Genomic DNA, 18,260 nt, shown 5'->3' with positions numbered 1-18,260 from the left:
TGACAAAGCACCCGCAACGTTACAGCGGGGAAATCAAGCACGCATGAACACACAAAAAACGATATATAGTTTTTTTTTATTAAAGTCGTGTTATAGTACAGAGGAATGCACGCGGCAAAGAAACCGACTGCAGTCGCAAATATTAGATGACGCTATACAGCTTCTACTTCCCATTCATCAGTCCAACACTTCATATGTATGTTCATTTGTAGAGCTTGCCTCCGTGACCACCAAGACTACCAAGACCGCCGAGACCACCGAGACCACCGAGACCACCGAGGCCACCGAGGCCACCGAGACCACCGACACCACCGAGACCACCGAGACCAGCACCAAGACCACCGCCGAGGGCGCCGCCGTGATAACTGACGAAAGGCCTGGCAACGTGGGACACAGTGGCGAACGGCTGGGCGACGTAGTTGATGACCGGCTTGGCGACCACGCCGTATTTGACCACGGGCTGCTTGAGGACGCCGACAGTAGCCACTGGTTGGGCAGACAGGGCGCCAAAAGCGGTGCCAGTCTTCAGGGCACCTCCGCCCAGGGCGAGGCCACCGAGGCCACCGAGGCCACCGCCGAGACCGCCGAGACCGCCGAGACCGCCGAGACCTCCAAGACCACCGTAGCCACCGCCGAGACCACCTCCTAGACCACCTCCGAGGCCACCAAGACTCCCGTAGCCACCGCCGAGACCACCTCCGAGGCCACCACCACCGCCGAGACCACCTCCGAGGCTAGCAAGACCACCGTAGCCACCGCCGAGACCACCTCCGAGGCCACCACCACCGCCAAGCCCTAGACCGGAGAAGCCTCCCGCAGATGCGCACGCCACAAGGGCAGAAAAGACGACGACCTGGACATTGCGACGCCTACACTTCAGCGAATACAAAGAATGCCTGACGTTACTTCTAGAAAGCAGAAATAACAAAACACCGGCAAGCAAGCTGGTGAACTTTCGACATCGTGGAAACTCGAGACTTAATCACAAAAAAGTGCACATTACACACACAAGTTTCAAACTGCGTGTGTGTGTGTGTTGTCCACTTGTTTGTTCCTTAGTCTCGGGTTTTCAAAATCTAGAAGTCAATCCACTTTGAAAACATTAACCATGTCGTTGTCTTTGAAGAAAACATGGCAGAACAAGAGGTGTACGGAAGGAGTGGATATGGTCGCTAAAGAGATTTTCTACAGACAGTTCGTTTTTTCGTTAATAGCGAAGGCGCAGGGACTCGGTTTAATTTAATATGGCTGATTCGAGTAAACGATAAAAAACGCTTTTGCCAAAGAAACTATTTACACCGTCAGATTTAACATGGTGAGCGCGGGCTCCCGGGTGGGATTCTCGTCGCTCTATATAAGCATAAAAAAGTACATTTGAGAGGGACAAGGAAATAGTTTGTTTTTATCGGTCAAGATTTGAGAAAACTAAGAACAAATAAAGCAAGAGTTGACGAACAAAAAACAAAGGTGGAAGCTTGCTGGTTCAGGTTAAGCATGCTAAACTTACCCGAAATTCGATTTTTTTTTTCTCTTAAAGAACGACACTAAACAGAAGTCCCAAACGCGCCCGTCGAGAAGACGTTAAATTCAAAATAATGGTATACAGACTGAAGTTTCACGCCAAAAGACACAGGGACAAAAAGTGAGAGGCGACACAGGATAAAGCATCTTGTCCTGTGTTGCATCGCACTTCTTGTTTCTGTGTTTTTTTGGCGTAAAACCTCAGTATGAATAGGAACCAACTAACCGAGCTGGCGGTCTTAATTCGATAATGATACAGTTCCCGAATAAATAGCTTCGTGTTTTTTTAACTGTCGCTCCCCACGCTCCAGGATTGCAAACGCTGTTCTGAATCAGCTCGCTTGCATACTTATTGCTTTGACCTCACACTTTGTTTCGGCAACATATGAAGTAGGACAGTGCAGGAGCTCTTCATCACAGAAGAAATAAAAAATACGCATTACAACCAACACCGACATTAAGAGTCTTTTTTGCTGCTGCATATTGATGACCAGATTGCTCCTTTGACTGGCCAGAACTTATGAAAAGAAAAGGTTTACGAACAATGAGAGGGAGAACAAAACCAGACAGACAGATGTCGAAGACATTGACATTACAGTGCTTTCATCTACGCTCATAGCGGCATTCAGTAGTCGCTCAATGAATGTTCTACAGTACTTTCAACGCGGCCAAGATACAATTTCTCATACTATAAGCTAAGTGGATAAAGCAACAGACGGATCAGAAGATACTCACGAATGTGTTCATGGCTCAAGTCCCGCAGGAAATATCGGAAAGTCTCGAAAGAGTGCGATCAAACCAGAGCAGCCCATCGAGCCTTTATAGTTCTGCCGTCGGCAGGAGGAGCCTGCCATCAAGGTTGGCCACATCTGTCCAATCGGGCCGATGCTCGGCTAGAAGTTCCATGTACTCAGGGCGGACAGGCGTGCTTTCTCTTGCACATTGTAGACGCGCCTCAGAAAGATACCACTAAGACCATGACGAGGATGGTGCATTTCATAACCAAACTGGCTCCGTGAGGGAAATAACAATGGGTGAAGGAATCTAAGGACCGGACCACGGCGAATTTCGAGCAGTTTAAGAATGGGGACGGCAGCCGGAGGGGAACGAAGAGGTGGAAATCAAAGAATTAAGAGCGTGCGACTTTGAAGATACAAACATCGAAGAAGGACAACATTAACACAAAGATCATGTGGCTATCTTCCCTCTCAGCGACGTACAGCGTTCACTCTCTCTTTTCCTCGACCTCGATGAAAACGGAGAGGGCTTCCGTATACATCAATTTCTTCTCGAGAAGCCCCGCTAAGATTGAAAGTGGCGATCCAGCAGGCGATACTTACACATGTGCCTCCTTCCCAAGTGAAAATATCTGCTACTGGGGGATTGAAAGCAAGATGAGGAATAGCCTGATCGTAGGCGTGTGTGAATACTGCTTCGAATAAAATAGCGTAGCGTCATGCCTAGCTTAGACACTGCAAAGAAATCCGGTATTAGTGTGTTCTCATATCACTGTGAAGGCTACGACTGACGGACCACTATTCGATTCAAATCACTATACGCACACCCCTATTTGATTTTATAAATCTTATGATATTTTGAGAGAAAACAAGTATACTCTGTAAGGGTAAACGTTCCTGGCGCGCGTGTCCTCTCCCAGACTGAGCGCCAAAGAAAGCTGCGCGCGCGCTCCCCTCCTTTCCTCAGAAATGCCACAGAAAGGTGTCCCCGACATAGACCCCTTCTTAGAAGTCTCTCTGTAATCAAGGAAGCGTTCTTCGATTAGTAGCAACACCGGCGTTCGTCGGCTGTTATCGCCTTTAATTCAATCATGCTCAAAGTTGTGCATGACATAGGACTTTTAGTGGGCGAGTGTCTGTTTGCATTATGTATCGAAACAACTATTAAAATGTGCAAAAACAGTTGGCGCGCAGGCGAGCTGGTGTAAGTTTACCATTTTTTAGACCACCTGAGACTGGGTGAAAGAAACACGACGACGTCTCAAACGCAGCTAACCACTTTTATACAACCTGAATCCAAAATCGTCACCATAAAAAACACTCCAAAGAAAGGCACCAAGGAGACTTGTCTTGACTTGGCAGCCACGATAATATAAAAAAAAAAATAACGAACCACTTTGAACTAAAAAAAGCTACACACACATCAAAACTTCGGCCGAAGTTTTGTTCCCTTCGGCCGAAGTTTTGATGTGTGTGTAGCTTTTGTCAGTTCAAAGTGGTTCGTTATTTTTTTTTTTTTTTATGTTATCGTGGCTGCGAAGTCAAGACGTGTCTCCTTGGTGCCTTTCTTTGGAGTGTTTTTTATGGTGACGATTTTTGATTGAGGTTGTATAAAAGGAGAGAGAACTGAATAAAGTGGTTAGCTGTGTTTGAGACGTCGTCGTGTTCCTTCCACCCAGTCTCAGGTGGTCTAAAAAATGGTATAAAAATGTCATTACCGCTATGTTCACTTTGGTTTCGGTTTTCCACTCAAGGCGTGAAACACTCATTTACGCGTCTCTTTTTGTTTGTTTTTGTAGAGAATTACGAAAACTAAAGGACAACGTCACATCGTCTGAAGACCCTAAAGGTGCCATCTGGTGCAAAAACCGCATCTCCACGTGGTAAATGATGTTGATTGGGGCGAAGCTCTGGTGGTGCTTGTCTGCGTAGACGCTGAGCCGCAGCATGCCGAGCTTTTCGTTCGTTTTCATCCATGTCACGCTGCGGTCAAATGCTCGAATGCGTATATAACCACGTGCCATACCACACATTCTCTTTCTGACATGGATGAAAACGAACGAAAGGCTCGGCATGCTGCGGCTCACCGTCTACGCAGACAAGCACCCCAGAGCTTCGCCCCAATCAACATCATTCACCACGTGGCGATCCGGTTTTCTTTTTTTGCCCTACACGAGCACGGGAGCACGTGCTCACGTGCTCGTGACCCGACGGAGGACGGACATACGGACATGGCTAGCCACTAAGGAGCTTCGCCCCTAGAAACGAAGCAATGTTTAAAAGTGGTTTCACAACAGCGGCTCCCAAGGCCAGTACAGCCAACACCGCCTAGAAGAATCAGAAACGGTGCACTAGCATTTCGACGTCATCACAGCAAAATAGAGCGCAGACTCGCACGAACAGTGCACGAATAGTGCTTCAGCGTTCGGCTTGTCCAGTGAATGCCTTGAAGGACACTTGGCCCAATTGCTGAGTTGGCGGCGTCCGAGTGGGAAGACATTATGTGTACACAGAGGAGACTGTTCACATGCTTCGATTATTCAGGGTGCTGGTGGTAATACTCGGGTCCAATATCCGCTTGCTAGCTTCAGTTTAAAGAGTTTAAAGAAAACCATCGATACTTTTTTATTGTTGCAAATGACTGGAAATGATTCAAGGCGTCATCCTAAAACGCTTTAAGGGGCGTTGTATCGATTTTAAGGTTGAAAGTATTTACCGTTTGTATTTTTTTATTGCTTATCCTTCCACAAGCAAATGAAACCTGCATCCTTCCCCGTAAGTACAGTGGGAACCACTGTACTTACGCTGCTTAATCACGAGAGAAAAAAAAAACGAATTATTTGCTGATTAGCAGCAGCGAATGGCGGTTACAGGAGCTTGCTCTGTGACGTAGCTTGGGGGATGCATGTCGTTTGTAAGTTAGTCAATTGTGTGCTCAATTTAAGATTATTTTCTAAAAATATGGTCGTTTGATCATAGAGCAATGCGTGAACAGTCTAGTATTATACGTAAAATTTATTAAATTGTCGTGGCGCCATTTACCGGAAGTCCTCAATAATTAACATGGCTTGGCGCCTAAAAACACACACAAAAAAATTAAGTGTAATTTTTTTAAGTTTAAAGAAGAAGTGACGAGTAACGTATTACGTTACCCGTTGCTTGAAGTAAGTGACGTTAATAAGTTATCCGTTACTGTCGTGAAAAAGTGACAAGTGCATTACTACGTTACCGATAAAAAAAGGAACTCGTTACCACTAACGCCGTTACTTGTACCGAGTTACCGCCAAAACTGTTTGGAAGTCAGAGGAGTAGTATGTTTTCAATCGTCGTAAAAAACGCACGCGATAAAAGGGCTTTACAATTGTTCAAGAAAAACCACTTGCGAGACGTCTAAATTTCCGAAGAAGGTATTCGACTATTACTTCATCAAAAGAAAAGAAAACATAGGACAGCGCGGAGAATTTAGTTTCCTGACTTCTATCACTGAAAGTGATATAGCACATTGAGAAGACGGGTCCCCAATCTCAAATTGAAATGTTCCAGATACTAGGAATAATTAACAATTTAACGAGTGGATTTTAGTTAAGTGAATTTCTAATTATCATTTATCGTTCGTACCCTGCATGACGTTCGCCGCGGCCAACAACGTTATCCCGAAGGAATAGTTTCTTTATTTCGAGTGTAATTATTTTTCATTATTCCCAGTCGTTGTGTGAAGACAGTTTGCACAGAACGTGTTCCACGCCCTGGTACAAAGATGGCGCAGAAGACGATTATTGGAATGATTGACATGTCAAGTGATACAACACGTTGAGAAAATTCACACGGTTTCTTATGCCATCCCCAAGGCGAATTGAAGGCGAAAGCCCAAGTGGCCGGTGCATTAAAGACAAACACCCCTCTTAACGTGCTGAGTTATCCTTCTCAATGTGCGGAGTCATCATTCTGAATGTGCGGAGTCATCCTTCTCAATGTGCGCAGTCATCCTTCGCAATGTGTGAGTCACCATTTTAATTTGCTTAGTCGTCCAATTAATTGGCTTAGTCATCAACTTAATTTGCTTTAATTCCTCTTAATTCACTTTTTTCCTCTTAATTCGCTTGATAGTCTTTCTTAATTCCCATTGATTACTCTTACTTCTCTTTAATTTCTCTTAATTCACTTTGATTCCTCTTAATTCGCTTTGTCATCCTGCTTCATTTCATTGCCTCCAATTCACCCGAGTGGTCACAAACGTTTTGGTACCTTCCGTGTCGCCGACGTGTTTTCGCTCAAGGACTTTGAAGGTCGACTGAACGATGAGACATATAAGGCTTTCGCCTTAATAATGTTTACCAGAAATGATGAAAAAAAAAAAAAAAAAAACTTTCGTCTAAACACTTTTTTTTTTTTTTTTTTCTCAATGGTTCTCACAAAAGCAAGCGTTTCTGTATAAGTCACGCGCAAAGGCGACACATATTCCGTCGAAAATATAGTGAAATATGAGACACTGGAGCACTTCTTCGTCTTGAGAAGTGAAAAAAAAAAAAAAAAGGAAAATACCATTCTGCTCTGACTTTGTGCGTGGTGAGAACTGTGCTTTTTGGTGTAAAGAGAGCTGGGAAGACCGGAGCAAACAAAAAGCGCTGTCTGTCGAGAATTTCGAATCCGCGGAGTCTCGAGGACACTTCGATCTCCTCCGAGTCAGCTGTAACGTGTAGGTAGGGATTAGTGCGAGAGCCCAGTCCTGCCTGCGACGGACGAAAGACGTGGAGGACATCCTTAAGTGGACGCCGTGACGTGCTCCAGACCGCCACTACGGGATGGCAGTTTCGAAAGCTGGCACCTCTTCCAGGGCAGCGAATCGTATCACTGAACTCCCCAGGAGGCGTAATTATGCAATCCAATTTACGTGCAGCTTGATTAATAACATAAAACAATTATCCTTGCTTTTTTGTCACACGGAACGACTTAGGTTGGGGACAACGCCCCTGTGATTATCTCAGCAAAAGGGCACTCGAAGTTAATCGATATAAAGATTACTTCGTGCCCCTTAGAACTCCTGACATGATTTCCGGCACCGACTGACGACGCCAACAAACGGTGCAGGTTGTAGGAAAAAATGACTGCATAAGCATTAACTGGCAAACGCCCTTACTTTTCAGTAAAATGTGCTTCGTCATGCATGTTGGTTGTCCGTACTTGTAAAAGACAGCGTCTAAAGTAAAGGGACCTTAGGACCACCTGGTAGCTAAATAGGTGCACTTACCCTACAATAAAAATAAAGAAATTAAAAGATGATCCAAATATGGCAAAGTTGAAATAACTTTCAACAAATGTTATAGCGATGTGCGAATAGTTAATCGAGTCGAATATCGCTGCACCATTGATAGCTTTCAGAGCTCAAGAGAACGCGACTACAACAAGTTATTTTAATATTGTTCAAGCCAGGGATGATACTGCGCTATTCGCTTCAAACCCCTGTTCGCACACTCCTATTTTTTTATTTTTTCAAGCGTCCTCGTTCTTTTCAATTGACTCTAACAGTGAAATGTTTTCTGCATTATCTGTCGGCCGTTGAATAAGCTTACGTTAGCACCAGGATGAGGAGTAAAAATCTAGATAATTTATATCACGATTTAAATTAACATTAAAGACGTGATTTAAATCATACCGACTTGATTATACGAATCAAATCTTTTTGTTTTTCATTTAATGCTTCCCATTCGCATTATTTTAAACTTCAATAAGAAGGAATAATGGAGCAAGACAAAATTTACACCAGGTTGAACACGAGCAAACAGCGGCGCTCTACTGAGCAAATCGGACCGCCGATCTTTCAGTCTTTCCCTCCACTTCGTTGCTCAGTTACGTGGTGCCTTATTGAAAGAAAATCAAAATGCGAAAGCGGGGAAAACAATAAAAGTAAGCGTGCGAGCACAATCACACAGAAACGCAAACCGGCAAAGAAAGAGAAGAAAGGGAAGGACAGAATTACTGAATTCTAAGTGGAGATATTTAAACAAAACTTAAAAATAAAGTCCTCTCCTTCGTGTACCACCCAACGTATAAGGACAAAATATATAGAGGAGACTTAAAAGAAAAGGGACGCGACGTATAAGGACAGACAAATACAGACGGACCGAGTTTCCGTCTAAGGTGGAGATTGCATCAGCCAGTATATTCGTTTTGTCATACACGAACTTACCGCCACTTTTACGAGACCGTACCACAACCTCACGTACTCTCAAGTAAAAAGACAACGCCATTGCCAGTGTCTTAGTTCTAACGCTAATACTGGTGCGCACGAGGTAACAAATTATCCGCGAGATAGCGGGTTTGATGAGCCTTTAAGCGCCATTGTTCGCATTTTGGCTGTTTCCGTTTGAAATATATTCAAAATTATTTTGTCACTGTCAGACCTGAGCCGCCATTTTGTTAACAAAATGAATTTGGCAACGAAGATACGCGTATAATCATATGTGTATAACATTTTTAGCCAAGTTACTTTTTGCTATAACTAAATTACTTGTTATCAAAGCGAAGGTTGACTGTGTACCTGTTTGATAACTCCGAACGCCGATGCAGCTTCCAGTACATGCTCGGAGTACTTGCCCATACAATGTAGAATTCTGGCAGCAGCTACTAGACGGCGCATACTTCGGAAAGTGACCGCGGCAGCGCGACTTCCGTAATGCGCGAATAGACCAGTAAATACCTAAAGGGTTGTCGCGCAACCTGCACCATGCAATGACCAATGGTTTCTTTCGTGGAGTGGTATAAGGCGATGCGCCAACGATCGGGGGATCGTGCAGTAGAGGCGGCCGACGTGAGGGCAGTCAGCACGTAGTCATCGCCAAGTACGCGGGGCAATGCGGCCAAACATTGAGGGAGGCGACAAGACGAGTGCGCGCGGGGTGGTCAGAACGCCGAGCTCCGGTTTAAATGATTAATTAGTCCGTAGATGCAAATCTAACTGTCGTTGTCTCTGCTGCACTCGCCGAACGCGTTAGAACACGGATCGCAGGAGTCCGGCGCTTGGCGTTCGAACACGTTGGACGAGTGAAGAGGAGACATATTGAGCTAGCTTTGGGTCTAGTCACTAATCATTCCAACCAGAGTTTGATGTTTTGACGTCCCCCCGCACGCGCACTCGTCTACTTGTCTCTCTCAGTTTGTGCTCGCATGGCAACAGTCCATGAGGCAAAACACCCTCCTCGTCTAATAAAAAGACGTCCTTAAAAAAAGGTTATACAATTTACAGGAAGACGCTTAACACAGCTACTCTTTTAAGAGTGGAACGCGAGAGCGAAACACATAAACATATTAACTCCCGCAAGTTTCCATGCCGTGCAAGCGTGCCTTGCGTGGCCAAGTCAGCAGCCTGGGTTCGAATCCCGCCTAAGATTCTTCAAATTTTTCTTTAAGGAAAATTATTACTCTATAAAGTGAAATCATTTGAGACATGCGGCGACATTTCATTCGTATTATATGTCATGTTTTGGAATCCCTTTCATTCCACGTGTGACGTCACGTTTCACGTGAGCGTTGTGGGTTGTTTGAAACTCCCGCGCGAGGTCATGTGGCTCTGACGTCATGACCCTATCGAACAATCAGGATTTTCCGGTCACAACGCCGCTGACGCCGACGCCGGCTTTTCTGCGACACGAGCTCGATAACGCTGTCGCGTTAAAATAATGGCTTGAATCTAATAGCTTCACATGGAATTTGATACTTTAAGCTTGATGTTAATATTCCTGCTCCACCCGGAATCGGCCGCACACATTTTGCGCATCATAGTTTCGTTATAGGGTGTTGGAGGCCAACTCTTCTTGATTCATGATTGGTCCACTGATTTCTTATATAGGGGGCTGGATGGCGCACAGCTGCTCCCCAAGCAGGGCGCAAGTGAAGCCACCGGAACGTTGATGCTTGTCCCGGAAGTCGGGCGTCTGCTGGGCTTTCTAATGCATTCAGTGGATGTTTTGGTCCGTACTTTCCGGTGTCTTTGAGTGGGTTTTATTAATCATGCTCCGAATTGAATTCCGAAAATGAGGCATCTGAATTTGGGACATATGCACACTTGATCAACTAAAATCTCAAAATGTTTACATTGAATGGCTTCCCATGGTACTTCTCGGGTCCGCATGCGCCCTTATTGCGCAACAAGCAGGCTCTCTTGTCCTGCGCCCTCGACGCTTTTTGAACCAGCACTCGGAAGGGTTACAAAGCCTGCCAAGCGCTCACTTCCGGGACAAGTCGCTTACTTCCGGTCGCTTCATACCTGTTTGCTCAATGCGCCATTCAACACCCTCTAGTGGGGATAAATGGAATTGTCTGTAGCAATCGACCGCCGTACCCATTCGTTGCGTCGTTGGGCAGCGCGGATACAGCAGCATCTTGCGATCGCTGATTGCAGCTGTTCTGGTTTTTGTTTTAGAGGAAAAGGGGCTGGCAGTCGTGCTTTATTATAGTATATACATATATCAGTTAAACGCAATAACGTGATGTAGTTTCCCATTTATCTCATGCAATGACGGTGCTGGCTTGACTTCCTGGTCAGCGCGTATAGAGATCGCCCCTTCTTCATGTTTTCCATTTATTGGTAGACCACTTGTGAATATTCAGTCCTTCAAGAGCACGTGTTCTCTTTTCCATGTGCATAAAACACATTTCTGTATATTTGTGCATTTCAGAGCTTGTACAGTCTTTTGCACTATGTAGCTTAACGGAACGCCGGCCGGAAGGATAAAAATCCCGCTGGGGCGTCCCCCGGTTCGATAAACCACTAGGAGTGAGACTGGATCGAACCGCCGCGAATTCATGTGTTGGTATAATTAAGAAGCCGCGCATCCGCTGCTAACAAAACTATTATTTGTAATCCTGAACGAAAATAAAAACAATAATAAGCGTGCGACTCTCCAAATGTTACATCAGCACTAACCTTCGGCCCGACAAGCATATGTATGCAGTTGAAGCTCACAGTGCGAAGAGGGAGTGTTTGCCAATACTGCCAGCCCCATCCGTTGATGAATTGGGCGATCTCGCCCCAGCGGCTTATGGCGCCTGGGGCGCCCGATGCGGGATTTTAACACAGAATGTGCTTATGGATTGAATGCGAAAAGTGTAACGCTCGAGTAGGACGAAAAAGCGTCAGGCCAAGGCAAGCCTCCATAGTCCGTAGCAGGCAATGCATAAGTTTCCAAAATATACAGAAGACGTTAAGTAACGCATAATCATAACTAGGTACAATTAGTAGAAACATGAGAGATTCACGAAGGAAATGAACAGCAATCCAACTCCGGACCATGCGATTCGCCGTTTGACGTCTTTTGCATGGCGCCACAAGCATGGATTTTGTTTTAGTGCCAGACGGTAACAAACAGTGCAAAGAGCTGGAACCACGTGGCATAAGAAACACGTGGTACACTCAATAGACAACCACAACTTTAAAATCAACCAGCCAGTGTTTTGGCTGATATAGCTATGCAACAGGGGGAATGGGGGAGGAGGGAGGGGGGGGGGGGGTTAAAAGGGTCTTAATGTTACCAACTCATCGACAATCAGCGAACACTCGGTCTCGTTGTTGATCTTTTTGTAGCATTCTCGCAAACTCTTGATGCTTTCAATGAAATACTCCTTGACTGTACAAGCATTTACGTCTGAGTGCCGTACTGTCATTGTACTCCATATACTGTGGAGTCCAATGAGCATAATTACGTCGTACGGCACCGGTTCGATGTCAGTTGTTATGTAGCGGATTTCAGATAAGGTCAATCGGAGCTCTTTCTTAGTGGTACACGCAGGTGACCTTGCGAAAACTCCGTCACTTTGACAACCTTGGAGACGCTTTGAGAGTCAGCACAAAAAATCACGACATCATCCTCGTAGGCTAATATTTTCTCTTCGCTCGCGTGCAAGGTGAAACCATTGATATTCATTACATTAAATAACATAACGACAGAGAGGCTCTAGATAGATTGCCAAAAGTCGCAACAAATAACAGAGATCGTTGCACCAAAAACGAATGCTTATCTCCGTACTAACATTTTTGTTAACAACAATATTCATTTTACCAAATACAATATAGCTTCGCCAATACTGGAAACTCCTCCGGAAACACATAGGAGCGGCGGCGAACGTGACAGTGGCGCCTCTAGCGGACTCGGAGTCTACGGAAGCAGTCGTCGCAATGGAAAAGTATAGGCTCCGCGACGTCCTCGAGCTTTACAAGCCCCGTATCGTCACCCTAACAGTAGAAACAACTTATTACGGTCAGTTCGCTTGCAAAGTGGAATCCACTGATCGCAACTGCAACGACAATCGAATAACAACGCGCGCATAAACAAAGATAGAGCAGTTTATTTAGCGGTCTCAAACGCCTCTCAGGGGATCACACGCGTTTGAAACGCGTCTGGGAAGCGAAAAAAAGGCGTTTAGCTACTCGAACTACGTCGTAATCGTTAAAACATGCAAAAACGGCATGTTAATATTAGCAGAGCAAGCGCACGAGCTGCTGGAGCATAAAAACAAAACAAAAAATAAGGATAAAAATGAACGTGCAAACACTTACCGAACTTTGCAGAAAAAATGGTGTCGCCATTCCCGACGAAAATAAGAAGAAACGGGAAAGAGAAGCGAACAACGGCAAATAAAACAAAGAAGCTAGCAAAAAACTCTTTTAACGACGACGATCGTTGCGGCGCTTATAGAAAAAAAGAAAGAAAAATGGAAAGCAGCAAATGAATAGCTGGTGGTCGCCACCGGTGTTGAGTTCACGACAAACAAAGCGGAAGCAACAGACGAAACCAATGAAAAAAGAAGAAAGCGACCCTTTTTGTTTTTCAGCGGCTTGTTGTACATTTCTTTATTTGCTTTCGCGGCGTAGGTACGAACTAAAAACAAAACAGGGGAAATAAATAACGTAGTGCAGCTCACACTGCCCGGTAAAAAAGAGTCGCAGAAATGTTTTGGTCGCAGGCGGCAATCTTCTATATGTGCTAGCAGTGAGTAACCTTTTTTTTGCTTTCGAATTTCTTTTTCCAGTGACTTTGGCGGGTTGTTCGTTCGCTCGCTTGACGAAGCAGTTTAAAAGTGCATTCAAGTACTTGTTGGCGTAGATGTCCGTAGGTCGATGTAGGAAGCAGAAGATTTTCCACCACATCGCACAAACTTGTTCTTGAATGCGGCCGGTTGATCAACAAACGATGACCCGTAGCAGACGTGCCGGCCGGAGTACACAAATAAAATTCGAATAAATATGGGTAACGAGCTTACACTTCTTAATATATTTAATAAATATCAAAAAGCACGTATGACGATTTTGGATTAGAAACTCAATCGAAGGCGAAAATAAGAGGTTATCGGAGACGACAGTGGAAGAAAACAACAAACACAACAGCAAAGTTGCAGACGGCCCTCAAAATGCCCGGGCCTAGCGCAGACGAACCGCGGTGGTAGTAAGCGCCGAAGCGAAGGAAAGGGAGTAAAAACTAAGCCAAACAAAGCAAGGATACGCGATTTTTTACACGTCGTGCAAAAAAAAAAAAAAAAAGCAAAAAGCAAACAAAAAAAAAATATACACAGCAACATATAAGCAGAAGGAAGAAATAACGCGGCAGAGTGCCGTCGCCTCAAAAATATAAAAGAAAGAAGACTCAAAAATGAAAAGAGTGGAGACGGTTCAACGGGTGTCGGCCTTTATCGTAGAAGTAAAGAAGCAGCGAAGCAGAAGATGTTGGTAGTCCCCGCGCTAACAATCGGAATTTGTGCACTGTAAATAACGTGACTGAAATCATCTTTTTTCGCGGGGCTACGACGCTCTCCTCTTCTTTCTTTGGAAGCGCGAGAAGTCTGCTTTTTTTCGTAACTCCGCTTTTGTTAATCTATAATCGCGTCAGCTTTGCATATGCACAACGCCTTCTTTCGGAGCATACTGACATCGCCGTAACGTACGTGGTTCGAAATTGACTTCTGCTTCTTCATCCGGAGACGATCTTAACGGGATTAGCCAGCTCGCTTGTTCGACGAAACGGTTAAAAGCAAGACACTCATGAGAAATGGGAATAGCAACGACAAAACGAATTGACTGATAAGAACAATAAAGTTGAAACGAAGCTATGTTCTGAAATGTTTGTACATTTCCCTTTTTCACTAAACAGCGCGAAGGCATACATTCGTGCTTTGCTTGGCTTACATAAGTTGTGACAGAATGTTTTCTTCGGGAGAACTCCGAAATTGCACCCAGAAAGCTGTAACATCTTTTCCACGGGAAGAGAATGTCTTTCACTCATGAGCTGGCACCCATTTTTTAACTTTCAAAGCAGCGAATGTCCGTGACAATTTTTTTTCGTTGGTCACCTCGCACGGAGATAGGCAAAACCAATGCATTTCGGAGAATTTGTCTGCCAGCGGAGACTCCGAGCTCGCCAGGGGCGCTGCAATCACTTTTCGCCCGTTTTCCGCGGGAGTTGCCAGTATTGGCTTCCACGGTATTTGATTTTACTGTATAAATAAGCCATTTTTACCCCTTCAAAAATAACATTTCCAACCCCTATGTACTCGAAAACACAAAATAGAGCATCATGACACACGCGATCAAATGCCTTTTCCAGGTCAATCTGGAGCGTTGCAACTTTCCGGTATTCAGCGTCGCAACATTCCATAAAACTTCACGCTGTGTGTATGTCTGTGCAAATACTGCGACCTTTAATCCCACATGTTTGCTGCGGTACGACGATTTCAGCCAACTCCACTCTGCAGCCGTCTAGCCAGACTCATTACAAGTGATGGAATTACTTGCAATCGATTAGTTTCTGGAGTAATTTTGGAATCATTTGTACATTTATTAGGAGGTGAGGGCAGGGCCGTACCCAGAAAAAAATTTCGGGGGGGGGGGGGGGGGGGGGGGGGGGGTTTCGGGGACAATGGCGGCCATTTTGAAAGTGTCTATTGTCTTATTTTCGCCTATGAATCATGTGCATCGGTGGCATATAATGGAGAGTTACAGCAAACCGGAGAACCGGTCCCGGTTTGGTACCCGGTAGCCGACCGGCGCCACTGCGCGTGCGCAGAGGTGGAGATTAACATAGGCTGGCTGCCAGTGCACCGACCAGGGCTGTACCCAGAAAAAAATTTCGGGGGGGGGGGGGGGGTCAGAACCCCCTAACCCCCCCCCCCCCCCCCCCCTGGTTACGGCCCTGGCTGAGGGTAATCCGATTACTTTTGGAAGTACTAAAATTACTTGTAACCGCCACTATTTTGTCCACCCCTTTCAACTGGCGCCCTTTGTTTGGGCAAGTTTCTTGCCAATGAAACCTGGAATCAAGTCTGCGACAAGAAAAATGTTCATTAACATTGCTTGATTAAAAGGTAAGTAGTTTATAATTCGGTGATTATTATCCAATATTGAACACTTCATAATAACCGTTTTCAAACCGGCAGAAGAATTGTCGTTCTGAAAATCTGAAGTAATCAGAAAAGTAACGGTTACTTCTCAAGTAACGGAGGACGAGACGCATGGCATGGTTGTCCGCGGGGGGCTACTCTATCACCGGGGCGGCATTAATGGCCGTCTATGTGAGCAAGTGGTGTTACCGGCTTCCAGACATAAAAATGTGCTTGAGTTGGCGCGTGATTCACCTTGTGGTGGTCATTTTTCACAGAAGACCATACAAAGAATTAGAAGCGCGTTCTTCTGGCCGACAATGACACAAGATGTCAAGAGGCACTGCCAGTCTTGTCACGGATGTTAGGTGCCGTCGAGAGCAAACATAGAGCGCCAATCACACCACTTTCGCCGACCTGAGATACCATTTCAAACAATCTTCGTCTATTGTAAGGGGGCCACCTTATCCTCCCTCAGTTCGAGGTCAACGGTACGCGCTGTGTATAGTCGATATGTGCACGTGGTGGATGGATGTGGTGTGTTTGAGATTTCTAACAGCCGAGGCTACGTATGACGCTTTGATAAGTGAGTTCGGCAGATTCGGAACGCCGCTACTGATCTGCTCAGATCAAGTGACAAACTTTGTGGCCAAATTGATGTGATTGCTGGCACAGCGAATGGGGGTGGAATTGAGGTTCTCAACTTCAGATCACCCTCAAAGCAATAATCTGATTGAAAAGCGGAATGGGACATTAAAGGCCATATTACGCTACATGATTCAAGATCACAGGAGACAATGGGAGATGTACATTCCATGTTTTCTTTGGGCCTATATTGAAGTGCCCAATGGGACAACAGGTGTGTCATCCTTTGAGATGTTGTTCGGCAGAACTCCACGCGGTCCACTTACCTTGCTGAGCCGGCATTACGACTGGAGAATGGGTTGCCCCAGTGGGACTTAACACCTCCGCTGAATCATATCTCCTGCATCTTAGAGGAGGGATGAAGGAGGCCGACGATCTGCCACGTGAGAATGCAATGGTGAACCAGCAAATTCATTTATTTATTTATTTTGTTTTCCTCAAAGGCCCCCGAAAGAGGGTGTATTACATGAGAGGTGGGCGTTACACAGCAAAATTGCTGTGTGGTGGACAGAACAAAAAAATTGAGGTGGACAGAATAAAAAAAGAATATAAAAAGAGAACATCTATATTAAGAAGGACAGAAGAGAGAACAGAATTGCAGGCATGAAATTCACAATTATGAAACTATGAGTGATCCAGCGCTATAAGAGCTTCTTTGAATTCATCCAAGTTCCTAAGCTCTACTATGTTTTCAGGAAGATCGTTTCAATCTTTTGCTGTTTTAATAAAAAAAGAATTCGCAAACTGATTTATGTTTGGGCGAAGGTATGACACTTGCTGGGTGTTGTTACTGCATAATTAAAAAATAGCGCAAGGACGACGGAGGGAAGGACGAGAGACAGGAAAGGGCGCTACTGACAACTGGCGTTTTATTTACAAGAGAAAAGAAGACGAAAAGTGAGGCATTTCAAAGACAGGAAAAGGAGATGGAAAAACAAGAAGGAAGATAAAAAAATCAGATAGGGAACAGAAGGATGCTTTTTGTAATTATATACTAAATATCATAAAGCAAAAATAAAAAAGTTAAAAAATTTGTTAAATAAAATAAAACAAAGAATAATAACAAACAAGAAATAAAAAAGGAAAAGCAAAAAGGAAAAAAATCCTTTTTCTTTTTTTCTTTTCTTTTCTTATTTTTTTATTTCTTGTGGGCGCACAAGATTCTGACGAAACCCAGAGCAGAGGTGTACAAATAGGTAGACCAGCTGGGGCCTAATTTATTCGATCGAGAGTCCGTTCAGTCACTCGGTGGTGTGCGTCATGAAGAAAGACGGCACGGTGAGAATGAGCGTTGTTTACCGATGTCTGAACTCAATGACCGAACCTGACGCGTTCCCCATGAAGGCGCCAACGGAGCTGCTGTGGCAGACATCCAAGGCAAACTTAATTTCGGTTCTTGATATGACTCGCGGTAACTGGCAGGTCCCCGTAGAACTCGAATCACAGTCATGTACTGCCTTTCCGACCCCTCTTCGTTTGTATCCGTGGAGAGTGATACCCTTTGAGCTACGGAACTCTTCTGCTACATTCCAGAGGGTCATGAACCATTTGCTCCCGTCCCACTCCTCGTATGTATGCCCCTATGTAGACAATGTCGCACCTTCTCTGAAACTCGGGACGAACACGTGAGCCACTTCGCAGCGGTACTACAGACCATCGGAGAGGCGGGGCTTACAGTTAACCTGGGGAAATGCCAGTTTGGCTAGAAGGAGGCAAAATATCTTGGTTATGTAATTGGAGGAGACTCTTATTCCCCAGACCCCGAGCGCACACGGGTAATGCAGGATATACAGCGACCCAAAACGAAGAAGGAATTAAGAAGCGTGTTGGGGCTCTTCAACTATTACCGCTACAACGTAGCTCGCTTTGCAGAGCTGGTGCTTCCGCTGACAAAACTGAAAGCAAAAGGAGTGGCAAACCAAATTCCATGGGACGTTAGTGCTGATGCTGCATTCAACGCCGTTCAAGAAAAACTCCTCGGGGCACCCCAGC

General features: G+C 45.1%; 1 protein-coding gene across 1 annotated transcript; it reads right to left on the bottom strand.

The window, feature by feature from the left end:
* Positions 1–202: 202 nt before the first annotated feature.
* LOC115331936 (glycine-rich protein 5-like) lies at positions 203–16,550 on the bottom strand. Its single transcript, XM_042287225.1, has 4 exons — positions 16,535–16,550; positions 11,182–11,303; positions 769–853; positions 203–645 (listed from the first exon to the last, which is right to left on the bottom strand). The coding sequence occupies exons 1-4, from the start codon at positions 16,548–16,550 to the stop codon at positions 203–205; spliced, it is 666 nt and encodes a 221-aa protein (XP_042143159.1).
* Between the last annotated feature and the right edge of the window lie 1,710 nt (positions 16,551–18,260).

The sequence above is a fragment of the Ixodes scapularis genome, unplaced genomic scaffold, assembly GCF_016920785.2.
Source record: "Ixodes scapularis isolate PalLabHiFi unplaced genomic scaffold, ASM1692078v2 PGA_scaffold9__187_contigs__length_104089568, whole genome shotgun sequence".
Taxonomy (NCBI): Eukaryota; Metazoa; Arthropoda; class Arachnida; order Ixodida; family Ixodidae; genus Ixodes; species Ixodes scapularis.
Note: the sequence above shows the minus strand (reverse complement) of the source record. Positions and strands in the feature narration are given on the sequence as shown.

Excerpts from the sequence above, each read along its gene's own strand:
- LOC115331936 (XM_042287225.1), bottom strand. Across the intron at positions 854-11,181 it reads ATATGCTTGTCGGGCCGAAG|GTCGTCGTCTTTTCTGCCCT; the intron begins GTTAGTGCTGAT and ends CGCAATGTCCAG. Across the intron at positions 646-768 it reads CGGTGGTGGTGGCCTCGGAG|GAGGTGGTCTCGGCGGTGGC; the intron begins GTGGTCTCGGCG and ends GAGGTGGTCTAG.